The 25,241-nt window shown below is 36.7% G+C and overlaps 1 protein-coding gene across 1 annotated transcript in view; it reads right to left on the reverse strand.

Annotated features, from left to right (window-relative positions):
* The window catches only part of IQUB (IQ motif and ubiquitin domain containing), a 90,935-nt gene that overhangs the window by 4,055 nt on the left and 61,639 nt on the right, over nucleotides 1-25,241 (reverse strand). Inside the window, exons 9-12 of the mRNA XM_027855180.1 lie at nucleotides 23,046-23,216; nucleotides 22,143-22,319; nucleotides 18,021-18,269; nucleotides 5,598-5,783 (exon numbers count right to left, since the gene is read on the reverse strand). Of these exons, the coding sequence (XP_027710981.1) occupies nucleotides 5,598-5,783; nucleotides 18,021-18,269; nucleotides 22,143-22,319; nucleotides 23,046-23,216 (783 nt within the window). The remainder of the gene's footprint in view (nucleotides 1-5,597; nucleotides 5,784-18,020; nucleotides 18,270-22,142; nucleotides 22,320-23,045; nucleotides 23,217-25,241) is intronic.

Raw genomic sequence — 25,241 nt, forward strand, 5'->3', positions numbered from 1 at the left:
AAGGAAAGAAAGAAAGAAAGAAAGAAAGGAAGAAAGAAAGAAAGTGCCCTTTGGGGCAGCTGAGTGGCGCAGTGGATAGAGCACCGGCCCTGAAGTCAGGAGGACCTGAGTTCAAATCCAGTCTCAGACCAAACACTTGACACTTACTAGCTGTGTGACCCTGGGCAAGTCACTCAAGTCACTTAACTCCAATTGCCTAAAAATTAAAAAATAAAGAAATATACATGCCATCTACTTCCTGATAAAGAGGTGCTGGATTTAGCATATAGAATTTTATACATATGTGTATACATGTATATATGTATATCTGTGTGTATGGTACATGTATATATCCCTATATATTCCTTGTAACAAACATGCACAGTCGATACATACACATAAATGTGCATTTATTTTTATCTCTATATTTCTATATAGTCAATGAGAAAATTGGTTTTGCTTGAATATATATTTGTTACAAGGAATTTGTTTTTTTCTTTTCTTTTCTTTCTTTCTAATGAGATGGCAGTGGCAAGGTGAAAAAATAGATTTCTGTTCAAGTAAAAAAACTAACTCACTTAAAAATAGAAAGCTTAGAAGTGCCACAGATAGGGAATGTTGCATGAACTTTCAGATGCCATCACTTTTTTTGTTAGTTTTTGCTTAATTGTTTTCTTTTGTTACAAGAGAGTTCTTATGTAGCGGAAGTAATCTGGAGGTATTTGTAATATAAAAACAAAATACATCAATAAAACTTTAAAAATAAGTACATAAAAATCAAGTTACAGAAACTTAATTTTAATACCACCGAGGTAGAACTTCAAGTGTATCAAGTAGGTAACCAATATGCATTAGTTGCCTAGGAACTTGACAACAGCAAAGGAATCTGACCATTAGACCACAGTAAGAAGAAATGCATCTGGCTGGGTGCTAAGTGCTAAGCACAAATGGTTTCTGTGGAGAGCTGCAGTTGAGGGTAAAGAAGCCTAACGTTTCCCACAATGGGGTTTTCTAAACCCAAAAGCAAATGCATATGTCAACAGAACAAGTATCAGGAAGAAAAAAGTATTTAACCTTTTTGGGGGAAAATGATGAAGTACCAGTGCCTAGACTCTGAGCCTACCCCCTTCTGTAACTCACTTTGAACACATCCCTTTCCCCTTGAGAGGCTTCTCATTTCTAAAATGAGGGAGGGGCTCTGAGGCTATTTCTAGCGCTGATGTTCTGTGAGGCATTGTGGCGTAGTGGGCAGAAAGCTGGACTTGAAGCCAGAAGGCCTGGTTCTGACACACACATGGCCTCACCCTCCCTATAGGCAATGCCTAAGTTGACTCTCAGTTTGACAGAAGGTACTGAGGTACGTTGGTAGAAAAGGAGACAGATCCGGGTCTTATCCACATCCTTTTGTACCAGTGCCTAGAAAGCACTGGACACCCCATTAAAATGAACAAAGTTGAGATGGACTTTGAAAAAGCAGATTCACTTCCTTGGGGAAGATACTGAGATGAGAGGGTGAGGACAGGATTATCGGTGACACCAAATACAGGCTGGAACTAGAACTCCAATTTTCTATGTCCCCTAGTCCCACCCCCACCTCACTATAAATCATACTATCTGCTATGGAGAGGCTTCAATGTTTTTTTCTATGTAAAAAAAGTAAATAAAGCAGAAGTCTTTCTGTATGTATTTCTCTATCTCCTTATCATGATTACTGGCCCTTGTTCAAGATTAGCTCAGTTTCTGAAAATGGACGTGATTATTTTTTCTACATTTTGAGTGGGTAAATACAGTCTATAAATTAAGAGAAGCCTGGAAATACTTAAACCTGCAACACAAAGATAAACTGAGAAGACTCCTTGTTCCTTGCCTAAATTGAATGTAAATGCTTATACCACAGTGGCCTCAAACCATAACTACAGGAAATATTTTGAGGCAGCCTGATTTGGAGCCTCAGCTCAACTTACAGAAATCCAATCATACTGGCATCTTGAAATTAGAAATGCACACAAATAGAACATTTAATTGGATACTGCAGTAATTAGATTAAATACTCAAAGGGAGTCGTGTGGATTAATTGAAGAAGCCCTGGAATCTCAGCACTGGGAATGAGGTTCGCTCCAGCCCACTATCCTAAATGAGATGACGCTGATAGGCTTGGTTACATTTCTGGTTGATTAAATGTTTATGAGGCAACCTGGCTTATTAAATATAATACATAACACTACTGTAATCTTTATTTAATTCCCTGGGGAGAATACAGAAGCACTGCCGTGGAGAAAGCCACTAGAACAGCAAAATCTGCTGGGAGACACGGCTTCATCGTTTAATAGCTCAGCCACTCTGGGGTCACTGAACTTAGCCTCAATTTTCATTTTCACAGAACGCTCCCTACCATTTCCCCCCACCCCCAGGTGTGGTAACGATCAGGGAGGTGATCTATGTGATGGGGTGAGGAACCTGCGGCCTCGAGGCCACATGTGGTCCTCAAGTGTGGCCCTTTGACTGAATCTAAACTTCACAGAACAAAATGTGAACTCGAGGCCGCAGGTTCCCCACTCCTGCATGTGAACATTCTTTTAATCCTAAAAGAATGTGGATAAGACCCAGATCTGTCTCCCTTTCTACCAACGTACCTCAGTACCTTCTGTCAAACTGAGAGTCAACTCAGGCATTGCCTATAGTGAGGGTGAGGCTATGTGTGTGTCAGAACCAGGGCCTCCTGGCTCAAGGCCAGCTTTCTGCCCACTATGCCACAATGCCTCACAGAACGTCAGCGCTAGAAATAGCCTCAGAGCCCCTCCCTCATTTTAGAAATGAGAAGCCTCTCAAGGGGAAAGGGATGTGTTCAAAGTGAGTTACAGAAGGGGGTAGGCTCAGAGTCTAGGCATTAACCCAGGGCTTCTTCCCACTGCACCCTCCTGCCTCTTAATAGTCTAGTGAAAATAAGTTTTAAATTCAATTTAACAGAAACATATTAACCACATCAGCATCCCCAACCCTACACACCTACAGCAGGCAAATTAGAAAATGTTCAAAACGAGTACTATTTGAAGAGCATTTTCTTTATTTTCCCCCAAGTGAGATCTTTCATGGAATTACCAGCAGCTGAGATTGAATCAATGGCGGGCAGAGAACGCATCTCTGCTGCTGAGGGGCCAAACTTCCTTCTGAATTAAATGCATGAATCCTCTCATCTATAGCCTTCAGGAAAAGAGTTCCCTTGGAAACCAACAGGGACCCTCAAATCTGTTCATCAACATGTTCCACCAATTTCATCTCTGACTTCAAATTTGGAAACAATAAATGCTATTTCAGTTTTGCAATACTTCTATCATTTATAGCAGCAGGAAACAAATGAATAATGGGGCCCTGAGCCTAGGTGACTATACTAAATCCATATTCCATCACAATGATTGCCAGTTAAAGTGCAGTGTGTCTGTGTAATATAACAAAACTTACAGTGTTCTCCATTTTCAGGTACTCCTTTAATGACTAAACCTTAGAAAAATAGATGCATGGATTCATATTTACAAACCTTTTTTTCATTTACAGAGTTCCCATTCTTAATACAATGAGAACCGTCACAGGGGAGCATTCATATTTCAATCAATTCTGGGATATTTTCATTTCATTTTCCACAGTCTGCTGTGTAAATTTTGGTATAAAACCTGAATCTCCAGAGCACTTTTTAAAGAGATTGCCCCCAAGGGTAAGAAGGTAATTTATCCTGCAGGGCTGATTTAATCCTGGGTTTCTAAAACCACCAATCAGCATTGCCATTTAGGGACTCTTCAATTTTAGTTGTCTTAACAAACCCTGGGTAAACAAGTGATAGATAGCATCTCAGCCACTGCCAGTCTGTGCTGGAAATGAACCACGGATCCTGAGCTATTCTCCAGCCTTATTAGACTTCGGAGCCTTCCTAGGGAATGCTGTGCTAAAGAGATCTTTTAGACAAGGAAAGAATGTCATTTGCTACTACAAAAGGTTCAATGATCCATGCACAGATATACAAAGTACATTCAGAAAACACTTCTATACAACCAAAAACCAAAACATCTATGTAAGAACTTATTCTACATCCCAGGCTTATTATCCTTTGCTCTCCTTCCCACACTCTATGGGCCTGCCACGTTCCTCATACTTGATGTTCCATCTCCCGTCTATGCCTTTGCAAGGGCTGTACCCCGCTCCTGGAATGTTCTCCTGACTCCTCCCCTTAGAATGCCTATTTCCTTCAAAGTTTAGCTCAGGCCCCACCTCCCTACAGGAGGCCTTTCCTGATCCAGCAACTCCAACCTGTTCCCTGTCAAAACCACCTCGTGTTCATTTTGTATGTACTTATAAATGGAAATGACGTCTCCCCGGAAAGAATGGCAACTCCTTGAGGGCATGAGCTGTTTCATTCTCACCTTCCTACACCCGCAGCTTAACACAGTATCTGGCCCATGGTAGGTGATTGATATGTGCTTGATGAGTGAATTGTTATCATTTAAACACTAATTATCACGATTTAGAACTGGAAGTAGGAAAACGTTGACTATTCAACATTATAGACTTGTATTTGTGCAGATCTTATATGTAAGATATATGTGTAGGTGGGTGGGGTTATATATATTGTGTACTGATCATTAGAAAATGAAACATCAGAAAAGAGAAGGCAAATCGGTCCAAAGGAAAGAACACTAGCCTGAGAGTCAGAGGAGTTGGGCTCAAATCCCACCTACCTGGTTTCAAATGACCACCTGTGCGACCTTGGGCAAGTCACCCTCCCTGGGCCTCAGTAAAATGAAAGGATGGGTCCTCATGTCCCCTCACATTCTAGATCAATGAGGCTACAGTCGTCTACCTGCTTTTAACACCTATGAACTAGTAGCCCTTCATGACTTTGAAAGTTGTTTCCTATTCGTTATCATATTCTCATAGCAATACTACAAAGACAGATATTATTCCCAAACTGCTGATAAACATAAGCACAGAGAGATTGTGCCACAGAGGAAATCAGAAACAGCGGCAGCAATGTGTACTGGTGTCCTTTCCCTCCCTCTGTATTCAAGCTAAACAATCCTACTCTCTCTTCTCCACACATGGCCTCCATCTCCCAGCTCCATAAGAGTTTTCACGTGCCCAGCACGGTCGGCCTCCCTCCTTGCCACCACCTCACACAATCTCTTTCTCTTCTTTCAAGACTAACTTGGACACCACCTTCTACTGAAAGACTTTCCTGATCCCCCCAATCACTAGTGCTCTACCTCCCTAACTTTCTATATTTATGGTTTTTTTCTTTATATTTATTCTATATGTACTTATACACGAATTTGTCTCCCCCATTGTAATCAAAGTTCCTTGAAAGTAAACAATTGACCCTGGGCAAGTCACTTAACCCTGACTGCCTCACCAAAAACAAAAAAAGAAAGTAAACAATTGTTTCCTTCTCTGTATTTGCTTTATAAGTGATTATTGATTGACCGGTTAACTGTCTTAAAACACAGATACCCATAAAGATTTGGGAATATGCATTTAGGAAGTAATTCATTTTAACTTCATTAAAATTATGTAGCAATTGCTCCCAAATTGCCCTTTAATCTTTAAATAAATGACACTTTAATCTTTCTTACCTCTTCAAGGCTCTTCATCTTGAGATGAGCATTTGCTTCATCTTTAGTGAGGAGAATACAGTTCCAAGGTGCCCATTCCTGGGTTTTGTTCCATCTGACAATGACCAAATCATAGAGATCACTCCAGGCGCTGAGGGCTGACTGGGAAGCCCAAATGTTCTCAATCAGGTACTGGAGATCTTGTAGCTAGGAATAAAAGCAAATCTGAGAATGAATGGCTAGGTTTAATTTTGGTGATGAAATTGGTTTTCTAGTTTTTATGTTACATAAAACACAGTTTGATTTTTAGTTTTTTAGCATATCTGTCACTTAGAAGAGTTGTCCAGTGGCACAAAGCCCCTTGTTTTGAATGAGAATCATTATTCATTCTATCTTTACAGTCTTGTTTGTTCAGCGTTACAGTCCTACCTGCCCTTTTACTTAGGGAGAGTGATTATTTCTGCCAGAAGACTATGATAACAACAACAATAATAACTTCCATTAACATAGTTTTTTGAGATTTACAAAGCACTTTACATATTCATGGGAGACTAGACACAACCCTGGGAAATCTGTACTACAAGTGTTATTATCCCCACTCTACAGATGACGAAACTGAGGCTCCTTAAACTGAGAGTGTAAGTGGCTTGCCCAAGGTCACATGGTTAATAAGTGTCCAGGCTCACATCTGAACCCAAGTCTCAAGCTCAAATCCAGCACCCTGCCCACTACACCACTCTAGAATATATAAGTGTAATCAGTTACTATCTGTAAGGCATCCTAAATTTGTTTAGCACCTGATATTTTTCAAGCAGCTAGGCAGGGCAGTGGATAAAATACCAGACCTGAAATCAGAAAGACTCATCTTCATGCCTTCAAATATGACTCATTTACTCGTTACACAACCCTGAGCAAGTCACTTAACCTTATTTGCCTTGGTTTCTTCATCTGTCAAATGAGCTAGAGAAGGAAATGGCAAACCACTCCAGAATCTTTGCCAAGAAAACCCCAAATGGGGTCACAGAGAGTCGGATACGACTGAATAACAACAATCCAGAGGAAATCCCTGGAAATATTACTATTTCTAAATTGCAGATGAAAAAAAATTTACGTACAACAAGATGTGACTTGCCCAGGCTACAGAACCCAGGTATCGTGATCTTTCTATCATATTCTGTCTCATTGAGTGACTCCTAGTGGTAAAGAGCAAATAAGTAGGACAATCATTTTGAGGCATTCACATTAGGGAAGCATGTAGGTTAGCTTGAAAAATCTATAGCTAATAATTTGCTACTTATCCCTTATAATTTGAATCACATATTTCATATATTTATTTATAGTTATTCCTTTTTCTCTAAAACTAAGTCAAAATATCACTTAGCTTAAAATGAAATCCTCATCACATCTAGCATTAAAGAGGGCACTTTAAGTTTTGCAAACCATTTTACATATGTTAATTTATTTGACCTCAAGAAAACTGTCAGGTAGGTGCTAGTTTTACAGATGAGAAAATTGGGGTACTGAGAGAGGTTAAGTGACTTACCCAGGGTCACACAGCTAGCTGTGTCTGAGGACACATTTGAACTCAGGTCTTCTTGACTCCAGGCCCGGCGCTATTCACTATACTACCTAGCTGCCTTTAGTGTTCCTGTATCCCTCCTCCTACTAGACTAGCAATTATTAAATCTCTTTTCTTCTTACGACCTAAACCAGGGGTGGGGAACCTGTGGCCTCGAGGCCACATGTGGCCTTCTAGGTCCTTGGGTACAGCCTCTTGACTGAGTCCAAGTTTTACAGAACAAGTCCTTTTATTATGGGGATTTGTTCCGTGAAGTTTGGACTCAGCCAAAGGGCCACACTTGAGGACCTGGAGGGCCACATGTGGCCTCGAGGCCTCAGGTTCCCCAGCCCAGATCTTAAAAACCACAAGGTTTTGCTAGAATCAGATCAGCCTTAGACACACAGAAGATTATGGACCCACTTCCCCCTTCTCCTCAATCCTACAGCACCTCTCCCATCCCCCAACCAAGGGAAGATCCCTAAAGAAAGAGGAAATGTCTTGGATTACAGTAGGTACTTTCTAATCTTGATGCATGGATCATGAAAAACCTCCTAAGGAGGCCATGCCTGGCTCCATGGCATTGAAACAGCACGTACCTAGACAAGATATCTGGAGAAAGGATAATCCGGACATCACATAGGAGGTACATTCCCCTGAAAACCTGACCACTGCTCAACCAGATCCCTAAGAACCACAGGCAGGAGCCATCCTGCCTCAATGCAATCATCTCTCTGGAACCAAAGTCCAATGTCATTGGCCAGTGTGATGACACTAGACACTGTTCACACTGACTTCTTACATTAGGCACTGGGAGAAAACAGCCCAGCTCAGAAACACTGGTGTAAATGCCCAAGCATTCTTCCACAGACGCTGTGCCAACAGCAGACAGACTACTTCGTCTCTGGAGAATAACAGAATAAGTCTCAGGGTTAGAAGGGTCCCCAGGAATCATCCAGGTCAGCCAACGCCTGAATAAGAATCTTCTCTATGAAATCCCTGACAAGTGACCATCCCTGTGTTTGAAGGTCAAAATGACTCATCGAAAGGAGGACAATTTACGCTTTCTGACTCATCGGTGACCTTGGACAAATCATGCCATTCTTCTATGCCTGGGGGTATCTGTCTATAAAAGTGAACACAGAAGTATTGACACAGCTCCCTGCATCGACGTTTGGCGACTAGTTTCCAACAATTACATCTGAAGCATTTCTCTGTTTACAAATATGTAACTGAGCAATGGAATTATGGAAATGATGTGGAAGAGGCTCCCTTTTTCTTCAATTCTCTGTCCCTTTCTGATTTCTCTCCTTGACCGTATCGTCTGCTCTTCCCTTTTCTATTCCCCCTGACAGAGGTGGAAAATCTGGTTTAATTTTATCCCATCAAGAGAAAAGGAAGACTTGTAAGTTCTTGGCATACATCTATATAATATTTCAATGGATGTGTGGACAACAATGTGGACATTCCATTGGTGCAGATTACAATCCTTTCCTTTATTTCTGTCCTGTGAGATTCTCACTCAAGTCCTCTCAAAAGCCTTCCATAGGAAGCTCAATTGACGCTGGGGGAAATGGAAGCCTTGCTTTGCCACGCAATTGACCCACCTCCTTTTCTATAATACATCTCTTTGAAGATATCTCTCAACGCCACTTCTTACATGTAAGCCATGGTTTCTACACTGCAGTCTTTGCTGTCTGGGTGAGCTGTGACTCCAATTCTTCAGAGCTTGCTTTGTCTCATGACTCATGGCTATGGGGCATCATCAGAAGAATACTTGTGTTTAAAAAATAGGGATCCTTGCAGGGAAACGCTTGTGGTCATTGAAAGTGTTATTTAATTTGCCAAAAGCAACCCACCTGCTTCTCTTCCACCTCTTCAATGCTGGGATCAGTCATCATTCAACTGTAATGTAAGACATATGACTGCTTCAATGGACTATCCATTCAAGTGCGCACCATGGTCTGGAAAATAGGTATCTTCAATCCACCTAGGTTTTCTTATATAAACTATTAAACCAAATTTTTTTTCATGGTTGTGAATCTTATTTAGGAGTCTCCGTAGGAATTCAGGTTTTAATGATATCCACAACCTATATTTATATCTGAGAGACTTCATCATTGAATAGGAATCTTTCTTTCTTTCTTTCTTTTTCACTTAATAGTATTCTGTTTTTTCCAATTACATGTAAAGATAGTTTTCAATATCCACTTTTATAAGATTTGGAGTTGAGTTTTTTTCTCCCTCCCTTCCTCCTTCCCCACGACGGCACACAATCGGATATAGGCTATACATGTACAATCCTATTAGACATATTTCCACATTAGTCATGTTGTGAGGGAAGAATAAGAACAAACGGGAAAAACCACAAGAAAGAAAACAATATGCTTCGATCTGCATTCAGACTCCATAGTTCTTTCTCTGGATGTGTTAAGCATTTTCCATCATCTGTCTTTGGAATTGTCTTAGATCCTTGCATTGCCGACAAGAGCTCAGTCTATCAAAGTTGGTCATTGCACTGTGTGGCTGTTACTGCGTACAATGTTCTCTTGGCTCTGCTCATTTCACTCAGCATCAGTTCATATAAGTCTTTCCATGTTTTTCTGAAATCTGCCTGCTCAGCATTTCTCATGGAACAATAGTATTCCAACTACATTCATAAACCGCAACTTGTTCAGTCATTCCCCAATTGATGGGCATCCCCTCAATTTCTAATTCTTGGCCACCACAAAAAGAGCTGCTATAAATATTTTTGTACATGTGGGTCCTTTTCCCTTTTTTACGATCTCTTTGGGATACAGACCTGGTAGTGGTATTGCTGGATCAATGGCACGGTTTTACAGCCCTTTGGGCATAGTTCCAAATTGCTCTCTAGAATGGCTAGATCAGTTCACAACTGCACCAACAATGCATTAATTTTGGTAATTTTCCCACATCTTCTCCAACATTTATCATTTTCCTTTTTTTGTCATATTAGCCAATCTGATAGGTGTGATGTGGTACCTCAAAGGTGTTTTGATTTGCATTTCTCTAATCAATAGTGATTTAGAGCATTTTTTTTCATATGACTATAGACAGCTTTAGGGAATTCTTCTTTCATTTGAATTCTGCTGTCGGGACATCCTTTATGACAGTGGCAAACACTTTTGGTGAATATACATCTCTGTTTTATACCTCACTTAAAATCAGGGAGTTGTGGAACAAATTTATCTGTTATATTTATCATGATATACATCCTGTCAGAGTCTTGACAGCTGCATTTTACTTTACAAAATTAAATGCTTTTTTATATGTTTTTCAACAAGCATTTTATATTCTCTCTACCTCTCAGTAAATTTGTGACTATGAAGACGTGGTTCACTTGCGAATATCATTCACAAAATTCTGCTTGCTTGCATCTCAAATTTTCCTCAAGGATATCTTTAATACATGTATGGATCAGTCTCATAAAGTTAGTACTAGTGAGATAACATTCCATAACCTTCTGGTCTGGAAAAATGAAACTAGTCTAATGTCTCAAAGAACAAAGGCAATATAACAACATTCAGATAACAAACAGTTATTCAAGTTGGTCAGCAATTAACCTGATGTCTTTTAAAGTTTTACAATTATTATCTAAGATCTAAGCTATTCCCTTACACATGAAAAGATCTTCAAAATTTTGTAGGAAAAGAAATCTTTATTTCAAAACTACATATTGAAACTTGAAAAGAAAATTAGACAAGCATCTTCCCAGTGTAGAAAGGATTGTTAATAGTATTAGTTAATAGTAAAAATAACAATATCATTTAAAGGTAGTGATAAGTGATAATTTACTCTTATATGTCTCTTTCAATATCTTTATTCTTTCCTCACCATAATACAGAACAGAATTCCGTATCTATTATTTTTCATGTCTTAAATAAAGGATTTATCCTTCCTATGTTTAATTGTATTTTTAATCTCTTCTCCATTGTCCTTAATTTTGAAAATACAGAATTGAAATACTTTATCTCTCTAAAAAAATTAAATTGCTCATTACAGGTGTAAAGTTATCTTCTCCCTCTAGAAAAAAAAAATATATTTTCCCATGAATGACTTGGATTCACCAGTCCTTAATCTGTAATCTGGATTACCTGGATCCTACTTAGCCATGCAAGATTCTATAAAGTACAATAAAAACAATGACTGTCCATGTGACAACTATTACTAAGATTTTTAAATTAGTCACTCATTCATTGACCCTTTTTTATACTTCTCTCTTCATAAATTAATTTTCATTCTACCTTTTTAGTAGTTAAGATCTCTGTGTTAATTAAAGTTCAAATATATTTAAATTTTTAATGATTCTTTATCTGCCTGACAATAAGCATTTTCAAATGAATGAATGAAAATGTAGTTTTATATCTCATTCTACGAGGTCTAGCAATACAAGCATAGAATTCAGAATTCATATGCAGACCCAATTGAGACACATCAGAAATAAGGGAAAACATTTAAACTATTATTTCAAAAATCTGTGGACAAGATAACAGAAATCTAAGACCTGGGTTCAACTCTTACCTCCAGCATCTAATATCTATGTAACCCTGTGCAAGTCACTTTACCTCTTAATCACTTAACCAGTTTTCTCACCTGTAAAATGAGACTGGACCCAATGACTTCTAAAGTGTCTTCTAAACCTATGATTCTATAATGATCTCTTTTGATATCGGCTTTAAAAAAACACAAAATTAACAAAAACTGACTTTTAAAAATCTGTGCCCATCATTTGCTATAGTATTCCAGTAACAGATAATCCAATATATACTAAATGTAATATAGTAATCCAATATATTAAATGCAACCTGAATATCCTGGTAACTACTAAAAATCAGAAAGCACATTGTCACAGCAGGGAATATGGTAAAAAATCTAAAGGCTACACCTGAGTTTTTAATCTACTATATATTTCTAATCATTTGGTTCATCTTCCTTCTTTCTAGTTAGTTGCATTAATCTTGTGTCAAAATATAAAAACTGAGTTGAATTGTTACATGTACTTTTTAAAGCAAAAGTGCTTAATTTTTTAAAAGTGTCAAAATGGAAATGGATAGGAAGATCTGCTACGTGATGAAAAGAACAAATAATTTCAGAATAGAAAAAGTTTCAAGAGGTAGCCTACAAAAACAGATTATATTGGAAATGATTACAATAATAATAGAGCTCCTTATTTTCTGTGGTTGAAGCCACTATTAGGGATAATGGCACTTTACAGATAATCAAGGTAGGCTAGTCCATGAACAAACACCTCCTCTAAGCCGAAATGTTTGCCTTCTCTATATCTTGTTTCATTTTTATTTTAACTGGTACACATTTGTAGTCAATAGGTAATAAATGTGATTGTTGTAAACGAATTTTATCATTATATATGAAAGTTATACTACACAAATTGTACTTGGATGGAATAAAATAATTAGGAATCAATACCTTTGTTTATAAATTTATTTTGCTTATTACAAAGTTAGAAGACTCTGCATAATTTTGAAACTAATTTCAAAATATTTATTTTATTCTCATTTTTGTATTTTCTCCCATTTCTTGTGAAGCTTCAAAATAAGTGTTTTATTATTATTTTGTGATAGAAAAAATAATCAGATGAATTAAATCTTCTATGATAAAAATTATACTCATGTAAAATATGCTAGTACTCTACTGGAATAACGATTAACGCTCTACTAGTATATATTTACCAATTAGCTACACAAGGTAGCTCTTTGAGATGAAATTTAACCTCTGTGCTCCATATAAAAATAAACAGATTGTCTGAAAGGGCAGGGAAAGATTCTAGCATTGGGTGGGAGGTTGGACCAGGTACCTTTAAATGTCTTCCCAACATTAATATTCTATGATTCTAATTAATGGTGGTCCAGTTCTCAGGACCCGAGTAAAGGCAGCCCAAACCTAATAAGCAGTGATTATACTTTGAATCTTTCATATTAAAAGTATGAAAAGTTTCAAATTTGTAACAACACATATATGTGTACGTATATATATATGTATATATATGCATGCATATATATGTAACTTTGAAAAGAAATCTCCTCCCTAAATTATTAATAGCAAAAAGTTGAATACCATCTGTGTGTGCCCAAGGATTGAGGTACAGCTGAACAATTTATGGCATATGAATATAATGAAGTAATATTGAGCCACAAGGAAAAATGAATAGGAAGAATTCAAAGAAATATATGAAGTTATAAGAAACTATACAAAGGAAAGAAGACAGAACCAAAAGAATAATATACACCATGAGTACAATGATCTGAATGACAATAATTTTGAAGATAAAAATTTTGGTATTAACTTAGTTTTGGTATTAACTTAGTAAATTTACAGCACACACTCCTTTTTAAAATTTTAACAAATGGTATGCTACTAAAGTATAAGGTTGCATTACTATAAGCAATTTTTTGCTTATAGTGCTGTTTTGACTTGTGGGAATTTATTTATTAGAGGGTAAAGTTTTACCAATAACAAAATACTCAATAAAAATGAAACACCTCACCAGTAGTAACTTTAAAATTAAAAATCATGTATTTTTTTTTTAAATTTGGAAGAACTTCGGAATACTTTTTATTTCTGTCCGTACTTTCCAGGACCTCTTCTTTTGAGGTTCTTCCCTTGGATCTCATCATGGTATGAAGGAAATCTTAGGTGACAGAAGGTTTTGCCAGTAACACTCAGGTTTTGAAAGGTTCTGCCAAGCTGTAAAGCCTTTGTGTATAGTCCCATTAATGGAGCACCAGTCCATCACCTGAGCACCAGGCGTGAGGTGTGTGTAAAGAGGCTCGTCACGAGAAAACTGGTTGTCGAGAACACTTTTTTATCATAGCAATTTATGAAAATTATATACTGATGTATGGAGAGGCTGCACTCTCTATTTGCGGAAGGAAGAGCCACATTAATGAAATCGTAACTCTTTATTGAAGGGAAGAAGTATTTTCTAACTCCTACATTTTTTTTTCCATTTACAAGAATGGCCATCTTTTCCCATTTAGTATTAATTGAGACTGATTACTTTTAAAAGTAACTGTAAATTACAGAGTACTTCACCTCATCCAAGTAGCTCTGTATGCGCAAACTTCATTGATGAAGTCAATGCTACATGAGAAATGGCTTCTATTAAGTGCTGTTAATGAGTCATCAAGTTTAAATTCTAGAAAAGTCATTTCAGAACTTCTCTAACACTCTAATTCCATTAGTGGCAGGATCTTAATTTTGTAAAGCCTGCAGGGAAGTCATGAAGACACCAAAATTTCCAGAATAATACACATAAGAGGGATGCAAGCTAGAGTCACATCTATGTAGTCCACAAATATCAATGACATTCTTACAGGTCTGGAGAAAGAATCATCATAAAAGGCAATACAATGATTAAAGTGACAATATTTGTCAGTCTAGGAAAAAAAAAAACCTAGAAGAACACTTTGTTTTTATATCTCTAGCACTTAGCACAGTGCCTGGTACAAAGAGGGTGCTTAATAAATGCTTGTTGATTAATTTACTGATTGATTGCTACCAAGAGGAAATAGTTTAAGAAGATACATATTAAACTATAAACCTAATAGTGTGCTAATACATAACCTGAATTTTACCAAAGGTATATCCTACTTTTTTAAGACATGCACGAATTTTAAATTATCTAAGAATGCTTTTGAATGCATCTTAGGAGGAGCAATAAACTTATAAAGTGAAATTAAATAATTTTAGGAAGGAAAGTACAAAATTCCCCATTTTAAGAAGAAGGGAAATGTAAATTATGAAAATTTATTACTGCTATTGTAGAAAGAAATTATCATTTTCAGTTTACATTTTGCTAGTTCCCGGAATTAGTCTACCACATTATGATACTGCCTTGGCCAAAAGAATTAAATGTATACATGAATATGCTTAAAATTTTCAAAGATAAGCCAATCATTTCATGCCTCTCCTTTCTTCTTTAGTATGCAAAAACACAAGATCCTCGAAGGTAGGGAAAATTTCTTTTCTAACTTCGTATGTCCTCCAGTTTCCTAGCATAGTGTTTGATACACAGAAGGTGTTGAATAACTTCTTCATTTACTAATTAATTCACTTACCCTCTGCTTGAAGACCTCCCCTGAAAGGGAAGCCACTACCTCTCAAAGAAACCCATTTTCCTTTGGGATATCCTTCATTGTTGGGAAGTTTTTTCCTTATATCAAGTCTTAATTTGCCTCTCACCAATTTCCATACACCTCTACTTCTGTTCTCTGGGGTGAAGCAGGACACTATTCCACATGACAGCCCTTCAAATGCAGCCATAAACACTCCTTCTAAAATTTTTTTCCAAGCTAAATACCTCCAGTTCCTTTAACCAGCCTTTATGTGGTGTGTTTTCTCATCCTTTCACCATCCTGGTCACCCTATTCTAGACACATTCTATCTTCCTTATATCATTCCTAAAATATGGTGACTACATCTAATCATAGCATTCCAGAATTGGCAAAGTAGAGCAAAGTCCCTTGCTCTGTATGGGGGGTATGGGGTGGGGGGGACGTGATGGCAGCATTTGCTTTTTTAGTCCTTTTAACTTATATCGATCTAGCTAAGTGACTGACCTTTTTCTGTTTAACTTGCTAGCAATACCTTCCTCACCATCTCTTTGTGAACTTGACTTTTAGAACCCACTTTTAATGATGGATATATCCAATAATGGTTATAGATTTGCACTAAAACTCACTCCTATCAGGTCTCTTGTGACTATTAGCAGATGTTGTTGAAATGTCTAACCAGGAATTAGGCCTCTAGTCTTAAAATTTTATTAGACTATGATCTCCTCAAGAGCTGTTTTTCAACTTTATATTACCAGGACCTAACACCATGCTTGGCATGAAATAAATGCTGGATTGACTTGGACAGAGAACAAAGATAAATGGAGGCTGAATCTGAAAACCTGACCTCATTAGCACTCTACACTAACAAACAACTGAGCTCACTGTATTGCATGTTGAAAAATATTTAATGCAGGGTTATCACATGAAAGGAGGGTAAGAATCCATTCATTCCTTTAATCATTTGATTACTCCATGCAGAGGCACTGCTGCATTCCTTTGGCATTGCAAGGCAAACTCCCCAGTGTGGCTCAAGTTGACCTTGCCATCTTTATCTCCCAGGACTCCCTGAGATGTACCCTCCAGTCCAGCCAAACTCAGTTACTTGCTTTGCCCCCAGATCAGCATTGCATCTCCTGCCTTCAGGCCTTTCCAGATTGTTCCTTTTGCCTGGAATGTACTTCCTCCTTATCTCTGTTTATTAGGATAAAAATACCTTCCTTGGGAAGCCTTTATTGGTCTAGTTGCCAGTGCTTTTGCCCTCCTTAAATTGTATTGTATTTCTCTGTTTTAAATGCTGTATTCCCTAATAGAGAGGAAGCTACTTGAGGGCAGTTTGATTTTTGTTTTGTCTCTGTATTCCTAGTGCCTAGCACTGTGTCTCTACATAAAGAATACACTTAATAAATGCCTTAGAAATGAAAGGAATGAATGGATTCTCACTCTCCTTTTATGTGATAACCCTGCATTAAATATTTGAAGATAACTGTTGTGTTCCTGCTACATCTTCTGTTCCTTGCGCTAAAAATGAGATTTACAAATACCCAGGCATGTAAACATACAACAGGAAACCTTGTCTTGTGTTTTATTTATTTCTCAAGGTGCAATACAGTGAGCTCCGTTGTTTGTTAGTGCAGAGTGCTAATGAGGTCAGGTTTTCAGATTCAGGCCCCATTTATCTTTATTCTCTGTCCAAGTCAATCCAAACATTTATTTCATGCCATGCATGGTGTTAGGTCCTGGTGATATAACGATGAAAAACAGCTGTTGAGAAGATCATAATCTAATACAATTCTAAGACTAGAGGTTAGACACTTCAACTGCTAATAGTATTTAAGTTTAGAGGAAATAGGAAACCTTGAGATAGGTTTTGTTCAGCCTCAGAGAATGCAACTAAGAACAATGTGTATAAATTACAAAAAGGCAAATTTAGACTTGATTTAAGGAAAAACTTCCAATAATCAGAGCCATGCAAAAGTGGAGTGGGGCACCTCAAGGAGAAAGTGGGTTTCCTATCTCTGGAGACTGGATCATCTCCAGTCAAATGACCACTTGCTGGGTATGTTGTGGAGGCTATTTCTTTCTTTTCTTTTCTTTCTTTTTTTTTAGGCACAGAATGACTGCTGAAGTTCCTTGAAATTATGAAATTCTGTGGTTTTCTGACCGTACTTTGCTGCAACTATGGCTAAGTCTACGTGATTAGATGAATCAATCATTTGCCAATAGCCCTGACTTGATCAAATGCTAATTTATGTGAAATGAATGAATACACCTAGGTCACACAGAATAAGATGTAATATATTTTCTGCTGCAATTAGTTACTACAATGTATTGCTTCATTTCACACATAGTAAGGAGTTTACTTTTAAAGAGTAAACTCTACTTAATGTTAGTGAGCATTTGAAAAATAAGGCTATTTCATAAATTGACATCACTTTACAAAACAAAACCTGCCTTCCTTCTTGAGGGCTAGCTTTCTGGGTTAGAGACAATCAATTCCCCAAACACAGGAAGGTCTAAGTCTATATAATGCAAAGGTATAGAACAAAGGTCACCATATTATGGAGAGGAAATCATGCCTATACCTATTCCTTCAGAATGGAGTCAAAAGAAAGTGGCTCAAGAATTGTGCACACTTCTCTAGAACTATACAACCAATCCACACGGTTCTCACTCCAGAGTGTTTTTGATTGGTGTTACTATCACTCCATTTCAAAATGCTATGGAGAGAGCCAAGCCAAAGAGAGACAATCATCTCTACGATCAGTCACTAATGGATGATACAGATCATACCTGCATCAGATAAGCAATCTTAGAATCATCTTCATAATCAGCTTCTGATTGATAGAGCTGTTTGAGTAAAAACTTGTATTTCAAAAATGCCTCACGCTGTCGGGCTTCATTGTCAAGCGTACAGCACTGACGACATCTGCTAACATGGTAGGAAGTGGACGAGATGGAGAACTCTGTGGATGGCAAATACAACTCACAACTGCGACAAAAGTAAGTATTTTTATAAAACTCTGTTGGATCTTGCGGAACCTAAATAGAAAAATTGGAAGATTTCAATCTTAGATCGAACCACTAGCTCTGATAATTTAAAAATCATAAGAGTCCATTAATGATCAACATATATACTGATAGTTTGCATATTAAAATGGTGTTTTAACAACATTTACAGCTCTAGGAATTTTTTTTATTTTAAAACTAGATACTAAACCATTTATGTTCCAAAAAGTATAACTGTTTAAATACTTTAGACAAAGGAATCTCTCACCAATTATTAAGAAAACAACAATTTTCTGTGAAGTTGATATGGAAATACATTCCTAATAACAATATATTCACAAAATGCCTTATAATTTTCAAAATGCTTTCAAAACAACCTTCTGTTTAATAGACGGTAGGTATAAATATTTCCATTTTACAAATAAGGAAACAGATTCAAAGAAATTAAGTAAACTGTCCCAGAGTGTAGAGGTTGTCATGAATGAATAAATGACAGAGCATTTATTAAGCTCTTACTATGGGCAAAGCATTGTCTAAGCAATAGGTATGCAAATAAAAAAAGTTAGACAGTTCCTTTTCTCCAACAAGCATGTTGGAGAATGCCTTCTATGTACCAGGTACTAGGGAGAAAACACATACAGGTTAATAAAGGATAAAGAATTCTCCCCACTCTATGCTGAGGAGACCAAGGCCATCCTACAAATAAGTAATTAGGTTCATGGTCTTTAAGTTAATCAGTGAAAGGGCTAGAATTCGTATCTCCTGACTCCTAGAAGTCTTTCAGCATTAGTGTGTGTGTGTGTGTGTGTGTGTGTGTGTGTGTGTGTGTGTATAGACGTTAGACATTCTGCATTTCCAACAGCACACTGCATTACTTATTCTAATCAGACCATGTCTAGACAGCATAAATAACAGAATTATCAACTAGATGATCCAGTTATTTCAATCACTTTACCAACCAGTTTGGACTATGTATAAGAACAATAACATTAATTCAGAGGAAATTGGACATTTAAGGATTTCAGAGGAGTAGGGGATAAGAAATGATTCAGCGAACAAACAAATTGATTCAGTAGCTCTGGGTAGAATATCATACAGGAGGATTGTGAAATAGACTTCAGAGGTCTGTGAACTTGGATGGGAAAAACATTACATCTTTATTTTCATTACTCCGCGGTTTCCTTTGTAATCCTATGCATGTTACTTTACACATTTAAAAGAATTATTATGAAAAGGGGACCCAAGTCTTCACCCAACTGCCGACATGACCTTGGACACAAAAGAAGATTAAGACCGCCTACAGGTCTAAATCCACACTGACTGCTCCCTCAAGGGACCAGGCAAGAGCAGAGTATGAGCTTGCTTCACTAGACATTTTTATAATATGAAGGGTTCTATAAAGTATCTCTTCATAGAGTAGGGAATAGGAATTAATGTCAGGGTATTTCATGCTTTCTCGTATAGGGTTAAAATAGTTCACTGATTCCCCATGCTTTCTTGCATTCTCAATATCTTTCACTTTTCTCCTCCTCTCTTCTCTACTCCTTTCTCATAGATCTTTCATCTTCCAAAAGGATAATGCTCATTTAAAATTTATTTACACAATACCTTTGTTCTTGAGAGGAAAATTTGTCTATCAATTTAAAATCTTAATTAATTTGTGGGTAAGAAAATGGTTCTAGGAATTAGAACAAAGATTGAAGAGACAAAATTTCTGAGTTCATTTCTAACTCTGCTGATTAGTTCAACCTTGGAAAAAGGTCTTTATCTTCCTGTTTTGTGGACATGACACAGGGCTAAGAATATGAGTGGACTTCATTAAAGCTAATAAGCACAACTCTTCCTTGAAGAGCTACAGGGTCCTCTGTGTCCTTCCAGGGCTTTACCTATCAGGATGAAGGCTGCCACCCATGCCCCTTTGGGATCGAGTACTAGGGCCTAAGTGTCCAAGAGCCCAAGTTTCAGGTAGAAAGTGACTGGGGCAAAGATGCAAGATTTAACTCTCCAAAAGTTCTCCAGTGAACCCTTACTGATTCTTCATAAAACTCTGCAGCAACTGACAATGACATTGTAAATGACAAGTACAAGAATCTGGATGGAGAATAAAGGATGAGGAATTTTTCGCACTCTATAATTAGGAAATTATACAGTTAACACTCTCCTGCATAAAAGGTAATTAAGTTTATTTCCCTAATTATTTTTTAATAGGACATGTGATAAACATCTTTTGTTCAAATAGAAACTATGTTTACCTAAATTAAAATGGCTCATGGGATGAAAGTATCTTTCCTGCTTCTGAAAAGGTAAAAGAAAGATGCCAAATGGTTGGACTATCCATGACCTGAATATGAGAAGGGGCAGCAAAGATACAATAGAGAACATAAAGGTTCCTTTAAGTTTTCCTATGGACAACCAGAAAAAGAAGGGGGCCGGTCATGTGATAAGAAGGAGTCAGGCAGATGCCACACTGGAGATATTAAAAGAATGAGGAAAAGGCCATTGGTGCCTTAATGAGCAGAAATCATACAAAGTGGGAAGATGTAGAGGAGGGGCTGGGACAAAAGAGCCATACTGAGGAGGCCACATATCCACCTAATTCTTTTATTTCAGTAACCCCTTCCTGAATTCACAGGAAAGGGCCTTGTGGCAAATGCCTTATCTATTTAGCAGCATTAAGGTGCTCCACAAAATATAACTTCTGAAACAATTAAGGTTTACCTCCTCACATACTAAGATTTGAAAAAATGTTACCATTTTTAATGGAAATCACATTAGAGTCTTGGAATTTTCAAAGCGTCGAGGCCCTTTCAGGTCCAGCTCTCACATTTTACAGATGGAGCAACTAAGGACCAGAGAAATCCAATGACTTGCCTAAGGCCTAAGGTGGTTAATGGCAGAGCCGTGATTAGACATACATCTCCTGGCTCTTAATATATTTCCCTCTTCTACTACAGTATGCAGTCTATTACATTAATCTCTGCCTTATGAAAGAGACTACTCAATAAAATTTCAGTTCTTTTTGATGACTGAAGATCATGATTATGAACTTATCCAATGATATGGGGCACAGTTTTAGGTTGGCTTTTTGAGTTTAAGTATCCTTCGATAATAGTTGTTATTTCTCATTGTTGTTGTTTTAGCCGGTTTTTAATTGTTAATATCCTGTTTCTAACTTGCTGCTTCTATCCTGTTACATGCTGAGAATCTAGATAAACAAATTTGTTAATAAATGTAGGTTATGAAAGGGCAAATAGGCTCAGAGTGAGAACCTCTGGGCTTAACCTATGGAATATAGCACATAGGCTTTAGCTTTATGATAGCTAGCTCAGGTGTTCAGGGGCTGTTTTAACTTACTTCCTGAGATCCCCTAGAACAGTGGTATCAAACTCAAATAGAATCAGATCCCTCTTGTGGTATATTGACTTAGAAAACCACAAATCAACATTATCTATGTTGTACTGTATTTTTATTTGTTTTGTTAAACATTTCCCAATTACATTTTAATCCAGTTCAGGCTGCACTTGTAACTTTTGCAGGGAGACCACAAATTTGATATCTCTGTTCTAGAGGAATGAGGTTGCCTTGGCTACCTCTGATTCACTGGGGTATACACTGGTCATTTTTACAATACTACAATCTTATTCTAGGAGGTCAATAGTGTTTCTGGTTGAATTTGGTTAAAAAAAAAAAAAGATTCAATGACGAACTCTAACCTAACTCTAACCTTCCCCCCACCCTGGGCAAAGTGTTTAGTTACTGATGTACTAAAAGGCCTACCCTTTAAGTAGGTTAAACTGCTAAGTGTTCATGGTGTTCAAAAACAAGCCTGCAGTATTTTTTAAATTTTTCCATGCATATTATAGCTGAAAACATAGAAAAGATAATATAGAAAAAGTAGAAAAATACCTTAAGGTATCTGGCAACTTCAGGATTAAACAAGGGTGTTTTAATGTATTGAAGAAATAGTGTAGCTATTCTTTTTCTGAGTCCTTCAAGATTACAGCTTTTAACTCCTCTCATCATAAGATCAACCTCTCGGTCAATCAATTCTAAGATGTCCTGGGTCAGTTTACATTCATGTTCCTATAGAAGACAAAAAGTTCTTTGACAAATTTTGATCATTTCATTACTATCAATTTCCTGATCTATCATGCAGAATATTTTTTAAAAGAAACTAACACTTGTATTTTAATATGAAAGAGAGTGTTTGAATAAGAAAATACCAGGAAAGAAGAGAAAATCATTAAAAAGGAGATGAACAGGATAGACATGGTAATGCAAAAGATAACTGCAACTAAGATGAGCAGAGCAAAAAAAAAGAAAAGGAAATTGGACAAAAGAACAAGTAAGAAAATTAGGGACATATGACTCCATCAACCAGTAGGTGAATCTCAGTATGCCCAACACAGGTACACATTCCACTCCAGCGGGGCTGGTCCCCACATACTCTTCTGCACATGCCTGGCTCTGTCAGAATTAACACTGTGCCTTTTGCTTACATTGTTTCTCTTCCTACTTCTGAATGAAGTATTTAGCATTATGCCATTCTCTGAATTAAATACAAATATTTCATAGAAGAAAAAGATGAAAGTACAATATAAGTCATGATGGACACTAACTGTGAAACCACAAAACCATAATCTGCCAAATTTAAGTAAGAAAAGCTGGGTTGGTTGATAAAAAATAAGATTTCATTCATATAATGAATCTATTAATCACCTTAATAACTATTTACTTGGAGATATTTTGGGTTTACATCAGGATTCAATCAAAACATTCCTTCTAGCCCAAAATCAAAAAGAAAAGTACCTTTACAGTGTGTTTCAGTGTTAACAGCACATCTAGCCTCTCATCATCACAGATGTTTTTAATTATAATGCAGTTATAGATATCTTGCAGCTCTCTGGCTCTGATAGTATATTGTGTATCCATTAATATTTCTCTGTCATCAGATGATATCCACTTCTTTGGAGCTGAACACTTCAAGAAATACATTTATTTGTATTAATATTAATTCATTAAATACTGAAGATATCTGTGTTGTTGCTTCCAACCAAAAGATTACCTAAATATCATGTTAAATGAACACAATCATTGATAAGAATATCAATTATAATTAAGAGAATGAATTAAAGATTTGTAAGAACATAGAAATGTTGAACAGTCAGAAACAGTGTAACTAAGTACTATAATTAGTTAGAAGATAGACTATTTTTAACCTTTTATTTGGCAGTTTAATAACTCTTTAGGCATAATTACAGATTGCTCTCCAAAATGGCTGGATCAGTTCACAGTTCCACCAACAGTGAATCAATGTCCCAATTGTTCCATATCCTCTCCAACATTAGTTGCTTTTCCCTTTGATCATTTTGGCCAATATGACAGGTATAAACTGATAACTGAAAGATGTTTTAATTTGCATTTCTCTAATCAATAATTATTTAGAGCATTTTTATATGATTCTAAATTGTTTTGATTTCTTCATCAGAAAACTTCCTGATCATATCTTTTGATCATTTATTAATTGGGGATCTTGTAGATTTGACAAAGTTCTTTATATATTTGAGACATGTATATATGAGACCCTTATCTGAGAATCTGTCTATAAAATTTTCCCCAATTTTCTGCTTTCCTTCTGATCTAGGCTACAACTGTTTTATTTGTAGAAAAATTAAACTGCCTATACCCTTTGACCCAGGAATACTACTAATAAGTCTGTTTCCCAAGATGACTAAGGAAAAAGGAAAAGAACCTACATGTTCTAAAATATTTATAGCAGCTCTCTTTGTGGTAGCAAAGAACCAGAAATTGCAGAGATGCCCATCAACTGGAAAATGGCTGAACAAATTATGGTATATGATTGTGATGGAATACTATTGTGCTATAAGAAATTTATGAGTTCAATGATTTAAGAAAAACCTGGATAGACTTGCACAAAATAATGAAGAGCGAAATGAGCAGAACCAAGAGAGCATTGTATACAGTAACAACAATTTGTTTTAAGAACAAATTTGAGTGGACTAAGTCATTTTGACTATTATAAATACCCAAATTAACCACAAAGAACTTATGGAAGAAGATGCTATCTAGAAAGAACTGCTAAATAGAAGTATATATAGAATGGTTTTACATGTATACACACACACACACATACACACATACATGTTTGTGTCTAATGGTAGCAATCTCTAGGGTGGAGGGAGGGAAGAAAAAGAGGAAGAAAAAGAAAAAAAGAAAGTTACATGATAACTTCATCATATACTTAAAAGGAATAGCAAGTTGTACATAATAGTTTCATATACAATCATCTTTTTTTCTATTCTACTATATTAAAGAAATGCTTGTTTTATTTCTTAAGTTCAGAATAAAATAAATAAAATTTTAAAAAAGAAAAAAATATTTTATTTGTTTTCATAAGTAGTTGCAGTATATAGTATGGTGAATTAAAAAGGGATTATATGGAGTAACCCACCTACCAAAGTGCGGAAACTATGTTTTACATGTTTAAAAACTAGTATGATTATGACATATGATTAGTATGAATCCTTCAGTCCCTAGATGCCCAATGTTGGCAGACGTTGTCCTAGACATCGCCATTCAGCTCATCAGCCACTGGATTTCTGCCCAAAACGGGCTATCGACCTTCTAAACACTGTAGCGAATTGCTCGCACCATGGAAAAGAAGCCCAACGGAGAATAGCTCAGAAAATCTTGACACACTTAAAGGAATATTCTAATGCATAACAGTTGATACAATCTTGAAATTTTCATAGAATAGGAATATGAAATATTAGGGACTACCAATTTTGGAAAATGTGATAGAAACCATGTGGAAGCTTCTTCCAAGGAACCAGTGTGAAACAGTAAAAAAAAAAAAAAAAAACCAAAAAAAAAAAAAACGAAAAAACCATTGTTTGCCATTTCATAAAGACTAGAATGTTGAGGAGGTTGCCTCTAGAGGACATGATTTGCCAAATCAACTCTATTTTAGTGGCAACTAATGTA

The sequence above is a fragment of the Vombatus ursinus genome, unplaced genomic scaffold (genome assembly GCF_900497805.2).
Source record: "Vombatus ursinus unplaced genomic scaffold, bare-nosed wombat genome assembly UNPS02010788.1, whole genome shotgun sequence".
NCBI classification, from domain to species: Eukaryota; Metazoa; Chordata; class Mammalia; order Diprotodontia; family Vombatidae; genus Vombatus; species Vombatus ursinus.